The 24,779-nt window shown below is 41.7% G+C and overlaps 1 protein-coding gene across 5 annotated transcripts in view; it reads right to left on the bottom strand.

Annotated features, from left to right (window-relative positions):
- Window positions 1–24,779, bottom strand: part of vps41 (VPS41 subunit of HOPS complex) — a 224,865-nt gene that overhangs the window by 132,537 nt on the left and 67,549 nt on the right. For all 5 annotated transcript variants that reach the window (XM_038809941.1, XM_038809942.1, XM_038809937.1 and 2 more), the window contains exons 5-6: window positions 22,049–22,123; window positions 2,830–2,892 (exon numbers count right to left, since the gene is read on the bottom strand). In XM_038809941.1, the coding sequence (XP_038665869.1) occupies window positions 2,830–2,892; window positions 22,049–22,123 (138 nt within the window). The remainder of the gene's footprint in view (window positions 1–2,829; window positions 2,893–22,048; window positions 22,124–24,779) is intronic.

Genomic DNA, 24,779 nt, shown 5'->3' with positions numbered 1-24,779 from the left:
AAGTCGGTGCTGTTGGTCACTACAATCCCAAGCCGAAGTCACAAATTTATTGTGATGTGGTGCAGTTGTCTCGCAAATCGTGCCTTCAGGGGAGGATTGACCAAGAGCATTTGTTTCACAAACTCTTACTAGCGCTGAAAAGAGTTACGCTCAGCTAGAAATAGAGACTTTGAGCATAAAACTTGGGGCAAGGTTCCACCATTACCTTTATGGGCATCATTTTACTCTTTTGACAGATCATTGATTGACCCTTGACGGCAATTTTAGGGCCTTATGAAGTGTTCCTTCTTTGGCAGCTGGTAGGTTGCAAAGATGGTCTTTGATATTGTCGGCAGACATACGATGTCCAATATCGCAAATCAAAGCAATATGCAAATACTGATGATTTGTCCAGATTGCTGCTACAAGTCAAGGATGAACATTTTGTCAACATCCTGTATTTCCCATTCGTGGATAAAGTACCTGTGATTTCATCATAAGTACAGAGATATTCAAGAACTGAAACAGTGAAATTGAAGGTGATGGACATGGTCCAAAAAAGAATGCTGACATATATCAGAAAAATCCAGACCTACATCACACGAAGACTTGAGTTGACAATTCAGAATGGAGTTTTATTGTGAGGAATCCATTATTCCTCCATGCTTGCATAGTAAAGTCCTGGCCAACTACATGGGGGACATCCTGATGTTGAGAGAATGTAGGAACTGGCACACAGTTATTTATGGTGGCCAGGATTAGATACTCAAATCAAAGAGAAAGTGGGGAAATGACAATCCTGTGCAAAACCATGGAACACTCCACCATTGCAACCATTACATCTGTGGGAATGGCCGACAAAGCAATGGCAGAGAATAGACAGAGACTATGCTGGTCCAGTGAATGGCTACATGTTCCGAGTGATTGTGGATGCACACTACAAGTGGCCAGAAGTTGTATTCATGAAATCTATGAATGCAGAACAAACCATTGAGCAGCAAGATGAAGTATTTTCATGATTTGGAACACTGGGAACGGCCGAGTGACAATGGTACTCAGTTCACTTTGAGAAATACCTGAAGGGAATCGGTATATGCCATATCACGACAGCTCCATTCCATCCTGCAACAAATGAGTTGGCTGAATGTTTCTTTCAATCATTGAAACATCCCTTCAAGGCATCGAAGGTCCAAGGTACATTGACAAGACGAGTAAACAAATTCTTAAATGTCTTATCGGAACATTGCAAACGCAACAACACAGAGCTCACCAGCAATGCTGCTGTTCAAGAGGAAACTGTTTGATTTGTTAATACCACCTGATACTTGAGATTATCAAATGACAACAACAAGCACAGATTGCTAGAAGAGGGCAAAACTCCAAATAAAGTGAGTATGAGTGTAGCCAGAAGCTAACCACTGCAAGAAATGGGTACCTGCTGCGATCCTAGTGAAGACAGGTCCAATATCATACACCTTGCAGACGGATGATGAATGAGTTTGGCAACATCATACTGACCAGCTTCATGCAGTGAAAATGTTGAAACTTCTCAAGTATTTCCTCATGGAAAATGTAGACAGCGATACTTCGGAGCAGAGGTCAAATGCAGAGGCAAGTGTTGATTCTGTTTTAGAGGACCTCCCAATACCTATAGCGATGGACACTGGAGTAACTTCCCAGAAGTACCACCTACTGAAGGAACAATGAACATTTCCATGGTCTTGAGTAGCCAGGTTCCAGAACGTCGCCTACAACCCAAAAGGACTAGACATCCACTTCAGAGAGTCTTATTAAGCTGATAATATATGTATAGAGATAATGCATAATTAGGTCTGTTGTAAAAATGTTACATCATTGTACTAAAGCAGTAAAAAGGGAGGGATTTTCTGTATTATGCTGGTGAAGCATTCAGCGATCTGTAGTGACGTCCAAGTAGAGTGCTTGTGGAGCTTCAGTTTCCCATCTTGGATAATATGAGTAACATCCTAATAAAACGTCTCATCGCGTTCATAAGAATCCAGAGTGGGGGCACCTCCATACCTTTACTCTTTGTGGTAAACTTAAAGATATATTAAAAGAAAAGCTTTAAACTGATATCAGGAAGCATTTCTGCACACACAAAGGAGGAGTTGGATCGGACAAATGAAAAACATTCATTGGGATCAACAACAGTGTAAACAATAGTTAATCTATTTATTACCATGAAATTTGTCATAAAATATTTTAAAGTAGCTTCTCCTGTGTGATTATTTATCATATACTTAGGACAAGCATCTCTTTCTTCACCACTAAATCTTGCTTCCTGAGAGTCAATATGTAATCAATTTAGGATTTCTGCCAACGTTCCTCTGTGACCTGTCAAAGTCAATGATCTCAAAGTCAATGATCCCAAAAGGCTCAAACCTGTTTGTGATTACCCAAAGTTTTGTCTTAATTATATAATTCCACCATTTTTAACACGTCATTGTGAAGTAGTACAGGGAATCATCCCTTGCTACTATCTCTCGAATCCTACACCAAGGTCAACCACTATCTGAATAAAGAAAAGCTGTGTAATGTTCAATCTCTCTCACCGATTCCTCAATTTTCAGAGATGTTCCCTAGATCTATTTGAAACTATCAGCCCTCACAACCTACCAATTTGTACATCTATGATTTCAAATCCATTCCAAGTCGTCAGCTATCCAGCAAAGCCAAACCCAAGGCCTGAAGTCTACCTTCATTGCTCAATGTATCTAGGACAGTGTTCATCCTTGTAGCCTTTCTATAACTTCTCTGAAGACATAAAGTCATTAAATGCTGCTTCAGCACAATAGCAGTACTTTATCCAAGAAGTAAAAAAATACCTACTTTGATAGGACAGTCAAAATTTTCATGAAATCCTTCTCTGGTGTACAGTCCAACCACCTGGACCTGTTAGGAAAAAAAAGCAGCAAAGTCATAAAGAGAATCACATAATAAGCTTGTATTAAGAAAAATAAAAAATATAATTGCCAAAATATAAAATGTGGAAAATGCAAAGCTCGTGAATCATCTTTAGAGAGAGCAGGAAGGTACCTTTGGGTACTATCCTTTGACAGGACTGTTCTGATGATAGATCTGTGCAACAGGTTATCAAAATTCTCACAGTACATTTTTAGTAGAGCTGCTGTTATTTCCCGCATTCTCTGGTTATTAATTTGAATCACTCAAGTGCTCTCAGGAATTAGCTCTCAATGGAAGGTCGTACAAACACATGAATTTGAAGCGGGAGTAGGTCACTCAGCCCTTCGAGCTTGCTCTGCCATTTAATATGATCATGGCTGATCTAATTTTAACCTCAATTTCGCATTCCTGCTACCCCAGATAACCTTTCACCCGTAGCTTACCAAGAATCCAACTGCTTCTGCCTTAAAGATATTCAAAGACTCTGGCTCAACCACCTTTCGAGGAAGAGAATTCCAAAGTCTCGCAACTCGAGAAACAATTCCTCATCTCCATCTTAACTGGCTGACCCCATATTTTTAGAACTGTGCCTTCTATTTCTTGATTTTCTCCGAAATAAGAAATATCCTTTCCTCATCTACCCTATCAAGTCCCTTCAGGATGTTATGTTTCAATCAAGTCGCCTGTTACTCTTCTAAACTCCAGTGGCTACGAGCCTCATGTCCAGCCTTTTCTCAGAAGGCAACCCACCCATTTCAGATATTGATCTAGTAAACCTTCTCTGAACTTCTTCCAATGTATTTACATCATTACTTAAATAAATGAGGGAAGTACTGTACACAGTATTCCAGGTGTGGTCTCACCAATACCCTATAACCAAAGTATAACCTCCCTAACTCTTGCATTCAATTCCCCTCGCAATAAACGATAGTGTTCCAAGAACTTTACTAATTACTTACTGCACACTAACCTTTTGCAATTCATGCACTACGACATTCCGATCCCTCTGCATTTCAAAACTCTGTTATTCAAATCTCTCACCATTTAGATGATATGTTTTATTCAATCTGTACATTTTCCCACATTATACTCCATTTGCCAGATTTTTCACGCTCATCTAACCTACCTATATCTGTTTGAAGCCTCATGTCCTCTTTACATCAGCAAACTTACCATCTGCCCCTTCATCCAAGTTGTGAAGAGTTTCATTCCCCAGCACTGATCCCTGTGGCACATAACTTGTCACATCCTGCCAACCAGAAAATTACCCATTTGTGCCTCTTTGTTTACTATTAGCTAGCCAATCTTCAACCATGCCAATATGCTACCCCATACACTATGAGCCTTTTATTTTCCTCAATAACCTTTAATGAGACAACTTTTCAAATGCCTTCTGAAAATCTAAGTACAGTGCATCCATCGATTTCCCTTTATCTACAGCACCTGTTATTTCTTCAAAGAAGTCCAACAAATTGGTTAAACTTTATTTCCCTTCACAAAACCAAGTTGACTCTGCCCGATTGCCTGGAATTTATCCAAATGCCCTGTTATAACAAATTAAATAATAGCTTCTAGCATTTTCCCGATGATAGATGTTAAGCTAACTGGTCTGTAGTTTCCTGCTGTCTGTCTACCTCCCTTTTTGATTAATGGAGTTACTTTTGATATCTTCCAATCTAATGGAACCTTCCCTAAATCTAAAGTATTTTTGACAATTAAAACCAATGCATCAACTATCTCACTAGCCACTTCCTTTAAGACCCTAGAATGAATTCCATTAGGACCTGGAAACTTGTCAACCCGCAGTTCCAACAATTTGCTAAGTACCCTGTTGGCTGTAATTTTCTTCAGTTCCTCCCTGGCATTACCATGAACGCCCCCCGCTCCCCAGCTCATCAATTCATGACATTGTGGAAGGTTAGAAATCAGTGTTCACTGGCAGCACGGGGACGCAAGCGGTTAGCATTGCTGCCTCACGGCGCCGAGGTCCCACTGCCCGTGTGGATAAGTTGAATAACCTATATTGTTGTATAAGTTTACCCAAGGTTTGAGACATGGCAGGAGATCCCAGACCCGTGTCATGCTCCTCGTGTGCGATGTGGGAGCTCAGGGACACGTTCACTGTCCCTGGCTCTTTCACGTGCAAGAATTGTGTTCAGTTGCAGCTCTTGTTAGACTGCTTGACGGCTCTGGAGCTGCGGATGGACACACTTTGGAGCACCCGCAATGCTGAGGAGGTCGTGGATAGCACGTTTAGCGAGTTGGTCACACCGCAGGTGAAAATTAATGAGGGAGATAGAAAATGGGTGACCAAAAGAAAGAGTAGGAAGGCAGTGCAGGTGTCCCCTGCGGTCATCTCCCTGCAAAACAGATATACCGCTTTGGATACTGTTGAGGGAGATGGCTCACCAGGGAAAGGCAGCAGAGGCCAGGTTCATGGCACCATGGATGGCTCTGCTGCAGAGCAGGGCAGAAAGAAAAATGGCAGGGCTATAGTGATAGGGGACTTGATCGTAAGGGGAATAGATAGGCGGTTCTGTGGACGCAATCGAGACTCCAGGATGGTATGTTGCCTCCCCGGTGCAAGGGTCAAGGATGTCTCGGAGCGGCTGCAGGACATTCTGGGGGGGGGGGGGGGTGAACAGCCAGCTGTTGTGGTGCACTTAGGCACCAACGATATAGGTAAAGAACGGGATGAGGTCCTACAAGTGGAATTCAGGGAGTCAGGAGTTAAACTAAAAAGTAGAACCTCAAAGGTAGTAATCTCAGGATTGCTACCAGTGCCACGAGCTAGTCAGAGTAGGAATGTCAAGATAGATAGGATGAATGCGTGGCTCGAGAGATGGTGCAAGAGGGAGGGATTCAAATTCCTGGGGCATTGGGACCAGTTCTGGGGGAGGTGGGACCAGTACAAACCGGACGGTCTGCACCTGGGCAGGACTGGAATCGATGTCCTAGGGAGGGTGTTTTCTAGAGCTGTTGGGGAGGGTTTAAACTAATGTGGCAGGGGGATGGGAACCGGATGCAGGAAGTTGGAAGGTAGTAAAACAGGGACAGAAGCAAAAGGAAGGGGAAAAGTGCAAGGCAGAGAAGACATAGTCAAAAATCTAAAAGGGCGACAGTACAAGGTACAGTGACTGAGGGGAGCTCAGTGAATAGGCCCAGGAATAACAAAAGGAATAAAACTGGAGATGTTAAGATTCAAAACAGAGGTAAAAAAACCAACATAAGTGTACTTTACCTGAATGCTCGTAGTATTCGGAATAAAGTAAATGAGTTGATGGCACAAATCATCGTAAATGACTATGATTTAGTGGCCATTACTGAAACATGGTTAAAGGATGGTCACGACTGGGAGTTAAATATCCGAGGGTATCAAACTATTCGGAAGGACAGAGTGGATGGTAAGGGAGGTGGTGTTGCTCTGTTATTTAAGGATGACATCCGGGCAATAGTAAGGGATGACATCGGTGCTATGGAGGATAAGGTTGAATCCATTTGGGTGGAAATCAGGAATAGTAAGGCGAAAAAGTCACTGATAGGAGTAGTCTATCGGCCACCAAATAGTAACGTTATGGTGGGGCAGGCAATAAACAAAGAAATAACTGATGCATGTAGAAATGGTACAGCAGTTATCATGGGGGATTTTAATCTACATGTCGATTGGTTTAACCAGGTCGGTCAAGGCAACCTTGAGGAGGAGTTTATAGAACGTATCCGCGATAGTTTCCTAGAACAGTATGTAATGGAACCTACGAGGGAACAAGCAGTCCTAGATCTTGTCCTGTGTAATGAGACAGGATTGATTCATGATCTCATAGTTAGGGATCCTCTCGGAAGGAGCGATCACAATATGGTGGAATTTAAAATAAAGATGGAGGGTGAGAAAGTAAAATCAAATACTAGTGTTTTGTGTTTAAACAAAGGAGGTTACAAGGGAATGAGAGAAGAACTAGCTAAGGTAGACTGGGAGCTAAGACTTTATGGTGGAACAGTTGGGGAACAGTTGAGAACCTTCCAAGCGATTTTTCATAGTGCTCAGCAAAGGTTTATACCAAGAAAAAAGGACGGACGGTAGAAAGAGGGAAAATCGACCGTGGATATCTAAAGAAATAAGGGAGAGTATCAAATTGAAGGAAAAAGCATATAAAGTGGCAAAGATTGCTGGGAGATTAGAGGACTGGGAAATCTTTAGGGGGCAACAGAAAGCTACTAAAAAAAGCTATAAAGAAGAGTAAGATAGAGTATGAGAGTAAACTTGCACAGAATATAAAAACAGACAGTAAAAGTTTTTACAAATATATAAAACAAAAAAAGAGTAGGTAAGGTAAATATTGGTCCGTTAGAGGATGAGAAGGGAGTTTTAATAATGGGAAATGAGGAAATGGCTGAGGAACTGAACAGGTTTTTTGGGTCGGTCTTCACAGTGGAAGACACAAATAACATGCCAGCGACTGACAGAAATGAGGCTATGACAGGTGAGGACCTTGAGAGGATTGTTATCACTAAGGAGGTAGTGATGGACAAGCTAATGGGGCTAAAGGTAGACAAGTCTCCTGGCCCTGATGGAATGCATCCCAGAGTGCTAAAAGAGATGGCTAGGGAAATTGCAGATGCACTAGTGATAATTTACCAAAATTCACTAGACTCTGGGGTGGTCCCGATGGATTGGAAATTAGCAAACGTGACACCACGGTTTAAAAAAAGGAGGTAGGCAGAAAGCAGGAAATAATAGGCCAGTGAGCTTAACTTCGGTAGTAGGGAAGATGCTGGAATCTATCATCAAGGAGGAAATAGCGAGGCATCGGGATAGAAATTGTCCCATTGGGCAGACGCAGCATGGGTTCATAAAGGGCAGGTCATGCCTAACTAATTTAGTGGAATTTTTTGAGGAAATTACCAGTGCAGTAGATAACGGGGAGCCGATGGATGTGGTATATCTGGATTTCCAGAAAGCCTTTGACAAGGTGCCACACAAAAGGTTGCTGCATAAGATAAAGATGCATGGCATTAAGGGTAAAATAGTAGCATGGATAGAGGATTGGTTAATTAATAGAAAGCAAAGAGTGGGGATTAATGGGTGTTTCTCTGGTTGGTAATCAGTAGCTAGTGGTGTCCCTCAGGGATCCGTGTTGGGCCCACAATTGTTCACAATTTACATAGATGATTTGGAGTTGGGGACCAAGGGCAATGTGCCCAAGCTGGCAGATGACACTAAGATGAGTGGTAAAGCGAAAAGTGCAGAGGATACTGGAAGTCTGCAGAGGGATTTGGATAGGTTAAGTGAATGGGCTAGGGTCTGGCAGATGGAATACAATGTTGACAAATGTGAGGTTATCCATTTTGGTAGGAATAACAGCAAACGGGATTATTATTTAAACGATAAAATATTAAAGCATACCGGTGTGCAGAGAGACTTGGGTGTGCTAGTGCATGAGTCACAGAAGGTTGGTTTACAGGTGCAACAGGTGATTAAGAAGGCAAATGGAATTTTGTCCTTCATTGCTAGAGGGATGGAGTTTAAGACTAGGGAGGTTATGTTGCAATTGTATAAGGTGTTAGTGAGGCCACACCTGTAGTATTGTGTTCAGTTTTGGTCTCCTTACTTGAGAAAGGACGTACTGGCACTGGAGGGTGTGCAGAGGAGATTCACTAGGTTAATCCCAGAGCTGAAGGGGTTGGATTATGAGGAGCGGTTGAGTAGACTGGGACTGTACTCGTTGGAATTTAGAAGGATGAGGGGGGATCTTATAGAAACATTTAAAATTATGAAGGGAATAGATAGGATAGATGCGGGCAGGTTGTTTCCACTGGCGGGTGAAAGCAGAACTAGGGGACATAGCCTCAAAATAAGGGGAAGTAGATTTAGGACTGAGTTTAGGAGGAACTTCTTCACCCAAAGGGTTGTGAATCTATGGAATTCCTTGCCCAGTGAAGCAGTTGAGGCTCCTTCATTACATGTTTTTAAGGTAAAGATAGATAGTTTTTTGAAGAATAAAGGGATTAAGGGTTATGGTGTTCGGGCCGGAAAGTGGAGCTGAGTCCACAAAAGATCAGCCATGATCTCATTGAATGGCGGAGCAGGCTCGAGGGGCCAGGTGGCCTACTCCTGCTCCTAGTTCTTATGTTCTTCTGATGACACCAACCTCTACTTGATTTTTTTGAATCATTTCTGATGGGTCTCTTCCCAGTCACATTTCTTGTCCTGGTGTAACAACTGGCGTAGTGGCTAGTTGAGTTTGGTTAATTTTTTTTAGAAATTTCACCAGAAAGGGATTTTTCATTCCCATGAGATTTTGTAACTCCGTAATATTCCTTGCAGGTGGAAATTCCTTTATAGCTGCAATGTTCAGTGGACAACCATTATTTCTGATGCACTCACTGGGACCTGAAGAAACCTGATCGTTGGCTGTGGAAACTCGCACTGACTGTTGACTATCAATCCTGCCTCTTGAAGTCTTCTCAGCCGTGACATCAAAGACTGATATAATTAACCATAATAGGATTTGGTCTACCATACTCCATTATATATAGTGGCCACGTACATGGCAAATGCAGTATAATGTGGATAATTCTGAGGTCATCCGCTTCAGTAGCAAAAAGAGGAAAGAAGATTATTATTTGAATGGGTGCCAATTGAGAGAGGTGGATACTCAGCAACTCCTTGGTGTCCTCATATATCAGTCGCTGAAAGTAAGCACGCAGGTACAGCAGGCAGTAAAGGCAAATGGTATGTTGGCCTTCTTAGCGAGAGAGTTTGAGTATCGGAATAGTTTGTTTTACTGCAATTGTATAAGGCATTGATGAGGCCACACCTGGAGTATTGGGTGCATTTTTATCTGAGGAAGGATGTTCTTGGTATGGAGGGAGTGCAATGAAAGTTTACCAGGCTGATTCCTGGGATGGTGGGACTGTCATATGAGGAGAGACTAAGTTGGTTAGGATTATATTCATTGGAGTTCAGAAGAGTGAGAGGGGATCTCATAGACAAAATTCTAACAGGATTAGGCAGGGTACATTCAGAAAAAATATTCCCAATGGTAGGGGAGTCCAGAACAAGGGGTTATAGTTTGAGGATAAGTGGTAAACTTTTTAGGACCAAGGTGAGGATAAATTCCTTCACTCAGAATGGTGAATCTGCGGAATTTGCCAACACAAAAGTAGTTGAGGCCAAAACATTGTGTAATTTCAAGGAATTAGATAGAATTCTTGGGGCTAAAATGATCAAGGGATATGAGGGGGAAGGTGGGATCAGGGTATTGAACTTGATGCTCAGCCATAACAATGAATGGTGGAGCAGGCTCTAAGTGCCCAATGGCCTCCCCCGCTTCTATTTTCTATGTTTCCATATTACATTATCAATTAGTCAATCTTGATTAAATACAGAAGACCATCTCAAGATTGACACTTGGGTGATCTTCATGACGTACCTGTTGCTAATCTGACCATGTAAACATTTGTGCACCCCAATCACTATTGGATTGTCACTCCCCTCCTATTTTGTTCACACTAAGGTGGAATTCCACATTTCTGACCCAGAGTTATGAACCAGGCCTTTGCAGGAATGTGGAACGCACCTTTTCTGAGTGACTTCGTAGTATCATCGGATAGCCAAGCCACACACCCTTTTTACAGCACTAGCTGCCATATTTTGCTAATTCTTCACTCACTAACACACGGAAAAGGAACATTTAAATAACTCTTAAGTGTGTTAATAACGAGCGTCATTGAGGTAGGTGGGTGAGTGGCAAAGTTGGGTTAAGTGTGGGGAGTCAGTCGTATAGTTACCAAGGAATTAGACATGTTTTTTTCTATCTAAAATTTCCTAGGTAACTGGGTCGGAATCCACTGAAGTCTCCAATTGTGGTGACATTTTGGAAGATTTTGGATGCAGATGTTGTCCATCAGAAGTTGTAATCTCCTGGAGAATTCCTGCAGACCTGCACTGGGACAACAGAGGGGTCTCATAGCACATCTTTAGGATATGTAAGGTCTCTGCCCATGCACGGACTAGAAGATCTGCGTCTATCGGTGACCTCTACTTTTATAGCTGGTCTCCGCAAATACCATTCCCTAACTGAAAATCTGGGAAACTAGAACTATTTCCAGCACTGACTGAAACTGGAAAAGAAAGTTTAAAACTAGTCATTTGATAAACTACAGAAGACAGGTCATTAGCATTACACTTTAGTTGGGGTCGTATTAATTTCCTGTTGAAGTTAATAGTGGGAGATTGGACAAGACAACATCCTAAACCAGAGAAATTAAGGCCAGGCCATAAGAACTTGCATGTATTTAGTATTGTCACTTCAATTGGGCACTCCAAAACATTTCACATTCAATAAACTATTTCTCAAATATAGTTACTGTAGTGATGTAGGCAAATAGCAGATAATCTTGGGCAGCACGGTGGTGCAGTGGTTAGCACTGCTGCCTGACGGCGCTGAGGATCCGGGTTCAATCCCAGCCCTGGTCACGGTCTGTGTGGAGTTTTCACATTCTCCCAGTGTCTGCGTGGGTCTTGCCCCCACAACCCAGATGTGCAGGATAGGTGGATTTACCACGCTAAATTGCCCCTCAATTGAAACAAATAATAATTGGGTACTCAATTTATTTTTAAAAATAGCAAATAATCTTTGCGTGGTCAAGGTTTGATGGTTTTGACTGGGGAAGAGGCTCTTTGCTCTTCTTCAAATTGTGCTGTGTACTCTTTCATGTCTACCCAAATGGCAGGTCTGGCCTCAGTTCAATGCCTGGTTGAATTGATTCCAATGCTGACAAGATTTTTGCACACTAGATGTAATGTCTCTCTATATTTCTCTCTACGTGTAATTTCTCTCTATATTTTACTAGCCTTGTTAACTTTGAATTCAGAGTCAATGAAGGACCCATAGTGGCAACAACATACTTTTTTTCCTTTGTTCCTGTGTATCCCTCCGTCATGTACTAAATTATGGCTTATCAATACTAAAACCTACAGGTCATTCTCAAGTCCACATGCTTAATTGGTACAGATTTTGAATGTAATAAATCTCTGCTACTAGTTATCTGCCAATATTGAGATTTCAATAAAAATATTTATGCTCGATGCACACATTTTTATGTTTCTGACTAGCATCAACAGCAGAGGACACAACAGACATTTGAGGAAGTTCATTACTAACTAACCCCCTACCCCCTTTCCCAGTCAGCCAGTTCACTTCAATTGATGTTAAAACATAGAATTAGCTACTTGGCAATAAAAATTGCAGTTGTTGGTTTCCATTTTGAAAGAATTTTAAATTCCAGATAGTTATAGAACAAAGAACAAATTACAGAGAACAATACAGCACAGGAAACCAAGCCTGTACCAACCTTTGCCAAAACCCTTAGCACTTCCTTAAAGAACAAAATTATGTTGCCACCAGTTCTATAAGCCTTCTTCTTTAAAAGCCTCATACATGAAACCTTACCCAATCCTTCCAAAATTCCCACACACTAGCTTTAATTACCTCCAGTTGGCTAAGTTACCAGATTGGGTTTGATGATGTTTGCAGTCAACCAGGAGGTACACCAGCAAGATGTGTGGTAGCCTTCCAGCATGGACCACAGATGGAACATGAGGAACAGCTCCAACTGTGACCATTCAAGTCAGATCATTGCCCATATACCGAACTTCAGCCGAGAGGTCCATTCCTGTGCTATCACAACCATTCAAGCTGTGTCAGATGAAGCCGTTGAATGGATTGTTAACCTCAACATTGAACTATAACTGCTTCCCCAGCCACAAGACCAACAAAAAACATGACTTATTGCTTCTAAATTCATCTGATTACTCCTCATGGACTTTGATCTGGTATTGATAACAATCAATAATGACAAAATATTTTCTTCACTACAGATGTAATGCCTCATTTCTACTTTTAATATTCAGATCTTTCTCTTCTCCAGTCTGCAAATAAAACCCACGTGGTTAATAGAATTCCAACAAATATGAGCTGGAGTCTTATAACGGTAATTTCCTGTCATTTTCTTGGGAGTCTAGGGTGTACGTTATCTGGGCTGGGTGTTCTGCAGACAGACACTCACTGAGGTAGAGTAGCCTAGTGGTGATGGCACTGCATCGGTGAGCCAGAGGTCGTGCGTTCACATCATGCTGTATGGCAACTTGTGAAATTGAATTCAATAAATTTGCTAATTTGTGAGCCAGCAGCAAAGAAAGAAATAGATTGTTCATAAAACCCAACTGATTCACTATTATCCTTCAGGATAGAGAACCTACCATTTCCCTCCCACGTTTGGCTGACATGTCATTCCAATCCCATACTATGTGTTATGACTGTTAATACCCTCAGGGAAACCAGGGATGGACAATAAATGCTGGCTTGACAGCGTTGCGCATGTCCAAAAAACGAATAAAGCAAATTCATTTTGACGAATGCTTTGCTGACTTCGATGCTTTCAAAATTCCTGTGTCAAAATGAAACGGATCCTGAATGTGTAGTCAGCTTTTGTGAATACTGATACAAAGAACCCATTCCCAACTCATTCTTTTTATTAAAAAAAACCCAAGGAAAATGTGTCACTTAAGTGGGGGGGAAAAAAACCTTTCAATTCCTTTTCAGGTTCCTCACAGATTGTTAGATGTTCTTGTGTGCAGATAAAATCCAAAGGCTGTTGTCAGTTTGTCCTTTAAACTAGAATCAACACTTTATTCCCTGGGGTTGCCTTTTTTATTTGCCCACTACAAAAAGTAATTAGTAGACTTGTAGCAGGTTGAATCAAAGCAATCAACCTTTTTAAGGTATGAAGTGTAATGCAAGCAGCTCTTGTATTGTTCTAATTAAGCACTTGTTTAGATTGAAAGCGAATTGTGCAAATTACTAAGACAACTGCAGAGCACCTGCTCCAGGAAAACCAAGAGTCAAGCAAAGTCTTCCGCTGAAACAGTAATTATAGCTGTCTTGGCAAGACTAAACACAATTCGAAATGGCTTTAAAGAGAAAGACAACACATTTTCTTTCTTTTTTTAAAATAAATTTAGATTACCCAATTATTTTTTCTAATTAAGGGGCAATTTAGCGTGGCCAATCCACCTACTCTGCACATTTTTGGGTTGTGGGGGCGAAACCCACGCAGACACGGGGAGAATGTGCAAACTCCACACGGACAGTGACCCAGAGCCGGGATCGAACCTGGGACCTCAGCGCCATGAGGCAGCAGTGCTAACCACTGCGCCACCGTGCCGCTAGACAACACATTTTCTGAGAACATGTATGGTTTACATGCAAGGTGCTGCCATTATGTTAATACAGAAGTTGTTCCAGGAAATCTTGGCATGAGTGACTTACAGCGTCAATTGCACCATAACCCTCGTATCCCTCAAATGTTATTATCTGACTCCATCCCATCAAAATAGCACTAGTCAACTTGGAGTTCAAACCTTAATGGCATGGTTAATGGTATTTGAGGAAGTGGGTTGTTTTATTTCTCAGGCTTTACAATAACACAAGAGGCCGTAACTCTCAAGCTCCAGGACAATTTTGCGTACTGGAAACCATCAGAAAACAGGAGTTAAATCACAAACTGTAGATTGTTCGAACTGTGTCACGCACTTGGAAGTAGAAACAGGAGGAAGCCATTTGGTCCTGCTCCACCATTCATTATCACGGCTGATCATCAGGTTCAATATCCAGGTCCCGTCTCCCCCCCCCCCCCCCCCCCCCCCCCATGTCACTTGATCACCCCTTAGCTATATCTAATTAATTCTTGAAATTACACAAATTTTGGCCTCAACTACTTTGTGCGGTGGTGAATTCCAGAGATTCAGCACTCTCTGGGTGAAGAAATTTCCCCTCACTTCAGTCCTAAAAAGGTTTACCCCTTATCCTCAAACTATGACCCCTAGTTCTGGGCTCCCCCATCATTGGGGATATTCTTTCTGAACCTACCTTGTCTAATCCTGTTAGGATTTTATAAATTTATGAACTTCAATTAATGTAATCCTAACCGACTCAAGTCTCTCCTCATATGACATTCCTGCCATGCCAGGAATCAGCCAGGTAAATCTTTGCTGCATTCCCTCCAAACCAGAACATCGTTCCTCAGACAAGGACACCAATATTGGCTTACCAATTGTTCGAAAAACAAAGGTAGTTTTCAGGGATTTATATTTGTATTGGTAAACATTAGAAATAAGGTATAGTTTTAAATTAATTGAATTTATTGTTTCTGTACCTGGAAGGATAAAACCTATAGTTAGATTTGATGTGCTAGGCGGGTTGATTCGATATTGACTGCAACTGGATGCAGGGAGGCTAGAAACAAACGTCTAACACCGGAGATGATCCAACACAGTTTTGTTTAAACTATGAACTGCTGTACATGTTCAGCTGCGGGTTGACACTCTGCTAATCCTACTGATGACCTCTTACTGGCTCGACCAGACCTACTAGCTACCACATGACAATAATGTCCACTGACTTGTGCACTCTGACTGTCTCAGTGTCTGGGTCCCAAAAAGAGTGGGAGTCTTAATGCCCTGTGGGCTTTATAGTGGCGGTGTCTTGTCTGGTGATCGGTTGTTGTGTGTTGTGTGTTCATTGGCCATCCTATGTATCAATCACTGCCTGTCTGCATCTCATTATACATGAGTGGATATTATGACAAGATTCATGCTGGACAAAGGTGTTTCTTATGTGCGGGGGTTGGTTCAGTTCCAATCATGTCCCTAATGTGCTTAGAAGGAGTTACGGCGCAAAAAGTAAATTGAAGTTGTTGGGAGGCCATTTTCCTGGGAGAGTTTTTACTGGAAGCCAGAGCAGTTGGAGATAGGACACGGAGGAGTGAACAACTCTAAACTCTGCCAGGAGAAGCTGGACAGGACAAGTGAGTTGCAAAGATACAAGCTTCCTAAGGAAGGAGATACAGTTCAGATAACTAGGGAATTAGGACAGAAAGAATGTTAAAGATGCCTGAAATGAAGAGAACAGACACAAAAGGTATTGTTCAAAAGAATTCAAGGAAGACTAAACAAAGCATTTTGAGTTAAAGAGGCAATTGTAGCAACCAGGTTTAAAGTGGGACAACAGTCTTCAAAAGATATATCAAACATTTGATGCTATTTTCATACAGTCTGGGAACTGAGAGTTAAAGCAACAGTGAGCCGTTTTTACAGTGGTGAAGACAAAAAGATTCTAATGGGGTTGATATAAAATCCTGGACTGGAAGCTTTATTTAGAAGTTTGGAAAACCTGATCTGGATTTTGGAATGCAGGCTGCTATGGGAAAGCACTATTACTATGAAAGAAGAGTTTCAAGCGTGTTTTTGGGCGTAGAGTTTGGAAACTCTCGTGTGACAATCATCTGGGGGGGATTCTGAGGAAATATCCACAAACATATACTTGGGATTCATAAAGTTGGGATTCAGAGTGGAGAGTGTATTAGCCCAGTCATCTTGTGTACTTAAAAAGGGATTTTGTGCTAATGAGACCATTGTAGATTAAAATGCACGATGTAATCTGTGTCAATAGTAACATCTGTGTGCAATGTTTAAACTAAGGAGGAGTAAATGAATATTGCATAATAATCCAATGTTTCCAAGCTTAATGTTTTTCGTGTTGTTGAAATTATAGCGGTCCTGTGACTCTGTTTCTCCATGTTTTATAAAAAATTATAAAATTACTGTCTTTATCGGGTCACAAAGATTGCGGTGTAGTGCCTACCTGCCTTTAAAATGATCCCTTGGGAGATACATAGCTTGTCTGGTAAGGCCAAAATGGTCTCATGTTTCTGGACATGCTGAATTGAATCAGGCCATCCTTCAATGATGGATTTCTACAGTTTCTGCAGTGTGAAATCTTTAGTTGTTTCTTCTTGTTCCTGCTGGCACTTATGTTGTGCAAAATGTGTCAGATCAATTTGGAGAACATCTTCAAGTTCGATGTCAATGAAGTCAACTTGTAGATCCAAGGATACATCTTTTTGCACTGGATTAGGCAGTCTGCGAAATGTATCCGATGTGACCATGAAGTTACTGGGCTTGTAACCTCAGTTGTAACCGTGAATCTTTATCTTTTTTTTCTTTTTTTTAATAAATTTAGTGTACCCAATTAATTTTTCTCCAATTAAGGGACAATTTAGTGTGTTCAATCCACCTACCTTGCACATCTTTTGGTTGTGGGGGAGAAACCCACGCAAACACGGGGATAATGTGAAAACTCCACACAGACAGTGACCCAGAGCCGGGATCGAACCTGGGTCCTCGGCGCTGTGAGGCAGCAAGACTAACCCACTGCGCCACCGTGTAGCCCTGAATCTTTATCAAGATACGCTGCAATCTTAGCAGTGTTCTGTTCAATTGTTTTCAGTAAATCATCTCCAGTGACTTGTAGTCATTCTTTACCATAAATCCTTTGCCAAATAGATGGGTGTGAAAACACATGATTCTAAAAACCAAGGTTAATGTTTCCTGCTTGAAGTAGTTGTAATGCATAACATGAAGCAAATGCAGCCAGTTTCCTTTTTCAATTATGCATGCTCCCAGACCATTCTGTGGGGTGTGTATCACCAGGGTAGTTGTCTGCCTTAGATCCTAAACTTGCAATGTTGATGCTTCTGACGATGACTGTTGCAGTGCTGTTTGGAAGTACTGATGGCTTTAATGCCACAGGAAAGGCAAATCCATTCTGAATAATTCCTTTAGCAATGAAAATGTTTTGTCTGAAACGGGGAATATATGGGAACAAGAAATTAGAGACCTAGAGCTCTTCGAAGATCGGCATTTCTTGAGGAGTCGGCATGGCATTCATATCCTGCATTTTACTTGGACAAGGGCATATGCCAGCACTGGAATAAATAGAAGAAATTGATCTGTTGCATGCTGATAACACACTTCAGACTGTTTAACATTATGTGCTGCGTGCATGAATAAGTCCAGATTATGCTCACAATCTAGCTTTGTTCTACAACAGCAATGTCATCAGTGAAACACATGCATCTTGGCACAATGCACATAAAGTGGTCTATGTGAGCTTGAACAAGATCCTGGCTGACAGATAACCCAAAAGGAAGTTGTTGAAAACAGTATCGTCTGAATGGGGTACAAAATGTAACCTCTTGGGACTGCTCCGTGAAATGTACCAACCAGTAATCATGCTTGCCATCAAACGTAGAGAAGAACTTTGCACTGCAAATCGCAGATTTAACTCTTGTAATGTAGGTATTTTGTAAGGATGTTTCAAAGTTGCATTTAAACATTTTGGATCAAGTCATGCTTTCAATTATTCATCCTTCTTTATGAGCTGCAACAAACTGTATTCTTGTACTCTTCTAAACATTGTCTTTCTCTATCTCTATTTTGTCCAATTTGACGTTCAATTTGTATTGTACTTGGATGCTGCATTCATGTGCTGGATCAATTGACAGATCAGCATTCTCTTGCAAGTGTAATGTTGCAGATATCTTAAAACTTCTTCCAATTTTGTTGAAATATACTGGATATTGTGAAGTTAGGTCATGAACAGAGATGCTAGGAGTAGCTTGTCTAGTTGATCTGCCATGTGAGGTCTGACTGATTCCATGGATTGTCACTGGTGTGAAGTGCCAGGTCGACCCAAAATCAACCGCCCTTTAGTCTCCACGACATAAAACATCTGTGACACCCAAGAGGATTGACTGTACTTTGTATTCCAGTACTATGGATCCTGCACATGGAATATGTGAATCATTACATGCTGAAAGTTGTGCAGTTGTATGTTTTGCCATGGCCTTCCATGTCTGTGGATACTTTTTAAAAATTATTTCAGAGGAGTGGGGATCACTGGCAAGGTCAGCATTTGTTGCCTATTCCTCAATTCTCTTGAACCGAGTGACCTTCTAGGTCATTTTGGAGGGCATTTTTAAGAGTCAACCACATTGCTGTGTGTCTGTAATCGCATGTGGCCAGACTGGGTAAGGAAGGCAGATTTTCTTGCCTAAGGATATCTGTGAACAAGATGGAGCTTTACAACAATCAACAAAACAGTCACAACAATCAATAAAACAGTCACTTTTACTTCCAAATGTATTAATTGAATTTAAATTCTAACAACTGGGCAGCATGGTGGCACTGGTTAGCACTGCTGCCTCATGGCACCGAGGACCCGGGTTCAATCCTGACCCTGGGTCACCTCCCATGTGAATTTGCACATTCTCCCCATGTCTGTGTGGGCCTCACCCCCAGAACCCAAAAGATGTGCAGGGTAGGTTTATTGGCCACGGTAAATTGCCCCTTCACTGGAATATTTAAAAATAAAATTAAAATAAATAAATAAATTCTACCAACTGCCTTGGTGGAATTTGAACCCATGTTCCTGGAGCATTAGCCTAGGCGTCTGGAATACTAGTCCAGTGGCATTACCACAATCCCATCATCTGCCCAGATACGTTTTTAGAATTTGCAAGGGTACTTTGTTGGCACTTGCCCGTGTCAACAGCGAATGTTTATCAACTTTCTTAGGACAGATAATTTGAATTTAGGCAAACACTTGTGTGAAGGTATGTATGTTTTTTCAAGATTGATAGTGTGAAGCCCATGTTCACCACTATTAGCCTCAGTATGCGCATCATCATCCTTTTCTGGATCACCTCATGTTTACTCTTCTGACAGGATACCAAATGATTTTTTTTTACCTCAAGCTTCCTGTTGCATATGGCCTGTTTGGATCAGTGCATGGCTCTTTGTAGCTGCATCAGGCTTTGCTAGAGTACACTGGTGCTGCCAATAGCCTTTTCTGTCACATGCCTTGCAGAATTTATTAAAAATTCCACATTTCCTTGGAAGGCCACACCTTCCACATGTCTTGCTATGTTTGGGTGTTCTAGTGAGTGAGTCAACAATTGGGTTGTGCACTGAAAAATTCTGTCTGCTAGAAAAATAACAATGTGTACTCATTCCTCTCCATCTGCTGATGGAGTGGTCTATGGATTCTGCAGGTTGTTGTTGAAATGACATCAAGTCTAGTCAATGCATATGGAAGTTTAATCTGATTTTGTATCAGTCTTCCAACATGGTCCATATCTTTTGGCGATCTTTCAGTTCTTTTGTTGTCAATCCTGACATGTTCAGTATATGTAGGCCTTAATTCCCAATTGGTAGGCAAATTTTTATGGCTTGCTTATATGTTTCAGACACACTTGAATCAAGAAACCATAGCTCTGTACGCTATTTAAACATTCCGAATTTGCAAAGTAGGTCATCTGCATCCCAATTCAAACTGCAGACTTTTGTGGACATTTTGACAATATCCCTTTGACTTTGCATCTCCCAGAGTACCCGAGATGTGTGTCGATGCAGCTGCTTTTGCATGCTTTTCCAGAGCTCCACTGTTTACAATTGTAACTTTCTCTGGCCTGATTTTAATGCTGGTTTCTTTTTTGTTTGATTCTCTCTTGCTCACTATCGATCCAACCCACACTCGGATCACTTGCATTCCCCTACTCAGCTAACCTGGAGCTGGTCCTCTCAACACACTACCGCACACTGAGAGATAATGCCCACTGAACAGACAGACTATACACTGCAATTTCACCACAAAGGATCCATCTCTTTACCATCTCTTTATTTTAGCACAATCCAGTCCTGTGTCTTCAAAGCTTTCCTGTGCAGTTTGATACTACGACTTGTTGCGATCTGACCAAAACATTGTTGTCTGATGCCATGTAATATGATCTAAGGCTGTTTACCATGTTGTACCTGTAATTAATCTTGCTGCTGCTGTTTGACCATCGCTGAACGGCATGTCATTTTTTAATAACGATATAAAGACACCAGTCCCTCAAGGGATTAGGTAAAGATGTTGAGAGTTCATTTACTTAAACAAGGCACATGAGAACATATATATACACACACATACAAGAGAAAGCTGAAAGACATCAGCAGCAGAGCGATGCGCCATGTGTTGTACTAACGGGCGAGAATGAATGAGAGACTGGAATACATGACATGCTGCTGTCCCTTAAAGGCATATTACAACAGGGAGCATGGTTGATTACCTTTCCATCATATTGCTGATGATTTTTGTGGACAGGACTACCTGGGTAATGATCCAGCTAGGTTTGTTATATTCCAGCATTTCCCTGGTCCCTCAGCAATAATTTCTGACTTTTTTCTACAATTATTGCTTTGATGGACGTGCTGTTTAACTTACATGTGCAATTTATTCATAATGTCCCACACAGATTTGCAATCTCACTGCCAAAATAACCTGTTAATATATGGGCTGGAGCCTTGGACATTATTAAGCGCTAAAAAGAAAGCAAAAGCTCTAATGATACCTAACCTGTTGAACATTGCTGGTGATTTTTCTGTTCTAAAGCCTCGGGTGTCTTTCCATTATCTATCATTATCTATCAGGCTCTGTACTTGTGTATGCACGCTAAATTCTAAAAGGTTTTTAAAAACGTTCCCACAGGAAAACAAATGCCTTCAATGTAACTTTTGCGACGGAGAAATTCAAAATATACATGGATCTGGGGGAAGGCGATGGTGTAGTGGTAATATCATTGGTAATATCCAGAGGCCTAGGCTAATGCTTTGGGAACATGGGCTCAAATCTCACCACAGCAGCTGGTGGGATTTAATCAATATAAAGCTAGTGATGGTTGTTAAAAACTCATCTGGTTCACTAATGTCGTTTAGGGAAGCAAATCTGCCATCCTTACTTGGTCTGTCCTACATGTGACTCCAAACCCTCAGCAATATGGTCAACTCTTAACCGCTCTCTGCAATGGTCCAGCAAATCACTTAGTTAAGGATAATTAGGGACAGGCCCACATCCCAGGAAAATAAATAAGAGTAAATAAATAATACAGAATCTACAGATGTGAGAGTGTCAGAATGTCAGGAAAAAATTCAGGTGATTTTTCTGGCCGGATTATCTCTTTTGTTCCTGCTGTTTGTCATCATTAAGCTATTAATATAAAGGTGCATAATTTTGTGCTCGAGTTAAAATACAGGAAGGCAGACGATAAATGGGAATATGCAGCAACAGGAAAATGCACCAACTTCAGTAGGGAAATGGGGAAAATGCCCCAACGGCAACAAGGAGTCACAGAGGATGTAGGAAAAGCTACAGGGATATAGTTGTAGGGAAAGATGTAGGAAAGTAAGCCATATAGTTCCTACCTTGCCATCTTCTGAACAAATCCCAATATGCTCTCCGCTTTCATCCAAGCTAACTTGATTCACCTTCACAGTGCTCTGAAATGCAGTAATCAAGGTACAACATGTCACTCACTGCTCAAATGTGTCATGGACATAGATGTCATTGTCTTATTGGACAGCTGTTCTGGGCACTCAGTCTAATGGTAGATAGAGTAAAGAAACATGAACGGGTCAATAGAATTTTTTCAAATATTAATAAAAATAAAACATTCGTATCTTGGAAGCCCAAGTTAGCAATACTCAAAATCGGACAAATTAATGGTAGACGTTTGAGCAGACTCTTACCATCTTTGTACTTGAGTAACACTGGCAATCTTAAAATACATCATAGTGATTTGAGAATATCAATTTACATTTCTTTTTTAAAAAATCAGTAAATAGAATGCTGACACCAACAGACTGAGAAACTATTGGATCGTCATTCAACTGGTTCACTAAAGCCCTTTAGGGGGAGAAGTCTGCAATTCTCACATGTATCTGGCTGGTACAATTCAAGTTTCGCATCAATGCAAATTCTTCCTCACTGCCACCTGAAGTGGTCTGGCAAGCCAATCAGTTAAACCAAACTGCTGGGCATTAAGGATGAGAAATAACCATCAACCTGATCATACCCACATCTTGAGAATGAACAAAAACTATTTGTTCCACAAAATAAATAATACTATCCCATTATGTACATGATGATATAAATCTGAGCGGCAAATTGATGCAGTGGTTGGTTAGCATTGCGGCCTCATGACGCCGAGGACCCGGGTTCGATCCCATCCCCAGGTCACTGTCCACGTGGAGTTTGCACATTCTCCCAGTGTCTGCGTGGGTCTCGTCCCCACCACCAAAAAGATGGGCGGAGTAGGTGGATTGGCCACACCAAATTGCCCCTCAATTCAAAAAGAATTCTTAAAAATGAAATATATTAATGCTCATTTTGCAAACAATGGAATAACTGATCACATTCACCATTGATTATTGATTTTATTCTCAGTGGCAGAGGGTCAAGAAAATACTTTTCCACACGGATATCCTCTTCAACACAAATAATACTTGGAATTTCTGTTAGAGCTCCCCTTGGATGGCAAGTGAGCTAATCGTGCATAAAAGATCTAACTTAGGAAAATGACTTAAATGACTTACCACTTAAGCCCTCACTTCCATCCTATCCCCGTAACCCAATAACCCCTCCAAACCTTTTTGGTGACTAAGGGCAATTTTTCATGACCAATCCAACCAACCTGCACATCTTTGGACTGTGGGAGGAAACCGGAGCACCCGGAGGAAACTCACGCAGACACGGGGAGAATGTGAAGACTCCACAAAGACAGTGACCCAGCTGGGAATCGAACCTGGGACCCTGGCGCTGTGAAGCCACAGTGCTAGCCACTTGTGCTACCGTGCTGCCATACACTCATCCAGAGAGCATCTTGACAACAAGGGATTCCTACATCAGACTCTTATTTATTGACTACAGCTCCACCTTCAACACCATAATCCCAGCCAAGCTCAGATCAAAACTCCAAAACCAAGGACTTTGCTCCTCATTCTGCAACTGGATCCTCGACTTTCTGACCCACAGACCACAATCAGTAAGAATAAACAACAACACCGCCTCCACGATAGTCCTCAATACTGTGGCCCCACAAGGCTGCGTACTTAGTCCCCTACTATACTCCCTATACATACACGACTGCGTGGCAAAATTAAGTTCCAACTCCATCGACAAGCTTATAGACGACATGACTGTAGTGAGTCGGATCTTGAATAATGACGAGTCAGAATACAGGAGGGAGTTAGAGAACCTAGTGGAGTGGTGTAATGCAACAATCTATCCCTCAGTGCCTGCAAAATTAAAGAGCTGGTTACTGACTTCAGGAAACAAAATACTGTACACATCCCTGTCAGCATCAACGGGGCCGAGGTGGAGATGGGTTAACAGCTTCAAATTCCTAGGTGTGCACATCACCAAAAATCTGTCCTGGTCCACCCATAATCGACGCTACCACCAAGAATGCACAACAACACCTTTACTTTCTCAGGAAACTAAGGAAATTTGGCATGTCCACATTGACTCAGAAGCACAGTAAAAAGCATCACAGACTGGTATGGCAACTGCTCGGCCCAAGACCACAAGAAACTTCAGAGAATTGTGAACACAGACCAGTCCATCACTCAAACCCACCTCAATGACTCTATCTGCACCTCCCGCTGCCTTGGGAAAGCGGGCTTGGGTCACTGTGCGAAGTCTGCACGTCCTCCCGGTGTCTGCATGGGTTTCCTCCTGGTGCCCCTGTTTCCTCACACAGTCCAAAGATGTGCAGGTTAGGTGGATTGGCCATGATAAATTGCCCTTAGTGTCCAAAAAGATTGGGTTGGGTTACTGAGTTACAGGGATAGGGTGGAGGCATTAAGTGGGGTGCTCTTTCCAACTTCCACTGCAGACTCAATGGGCCGAATGGCCTTCTTCTGCACTGTAAATTTTATGATTCTATGAAATCAACATCCCGAGGGTTACCATTGATCAGAAACTGAACTGGACTGGTCATATTAATACTGTGGCTACGAGGGCAGTGGTTAGCACTGCTGTCTCAAGCCGCTGAGGTCCCAGGTCTGATTCCGGCTCTGGGCCACTGTCCATGTAGAGTTTGCACTTTCTCCCCGTATTTGTGTGGGTTTTGCCACCACATCCAAAAGATGTGCA

Source organism: Scyliorhinus canicula, chromosome 10, assembly GCF_902713615.1.
Source record: "Scyliorhinus canicula chromosome 10, sScyCan1.1, whole genome shotgun sequence".
NCBI classification, from domain to species: domain Eukaryota; kingdom Metazoa; phylum Chordata; class Chondrichthyes; order Carcharhiniformes; family Scyliorhinidae; genus Scyliorhinus; species Scyliorhinus canicula.
This window is presented reverse-complemented; position numbering and strand designations above follow the sequence as displayed.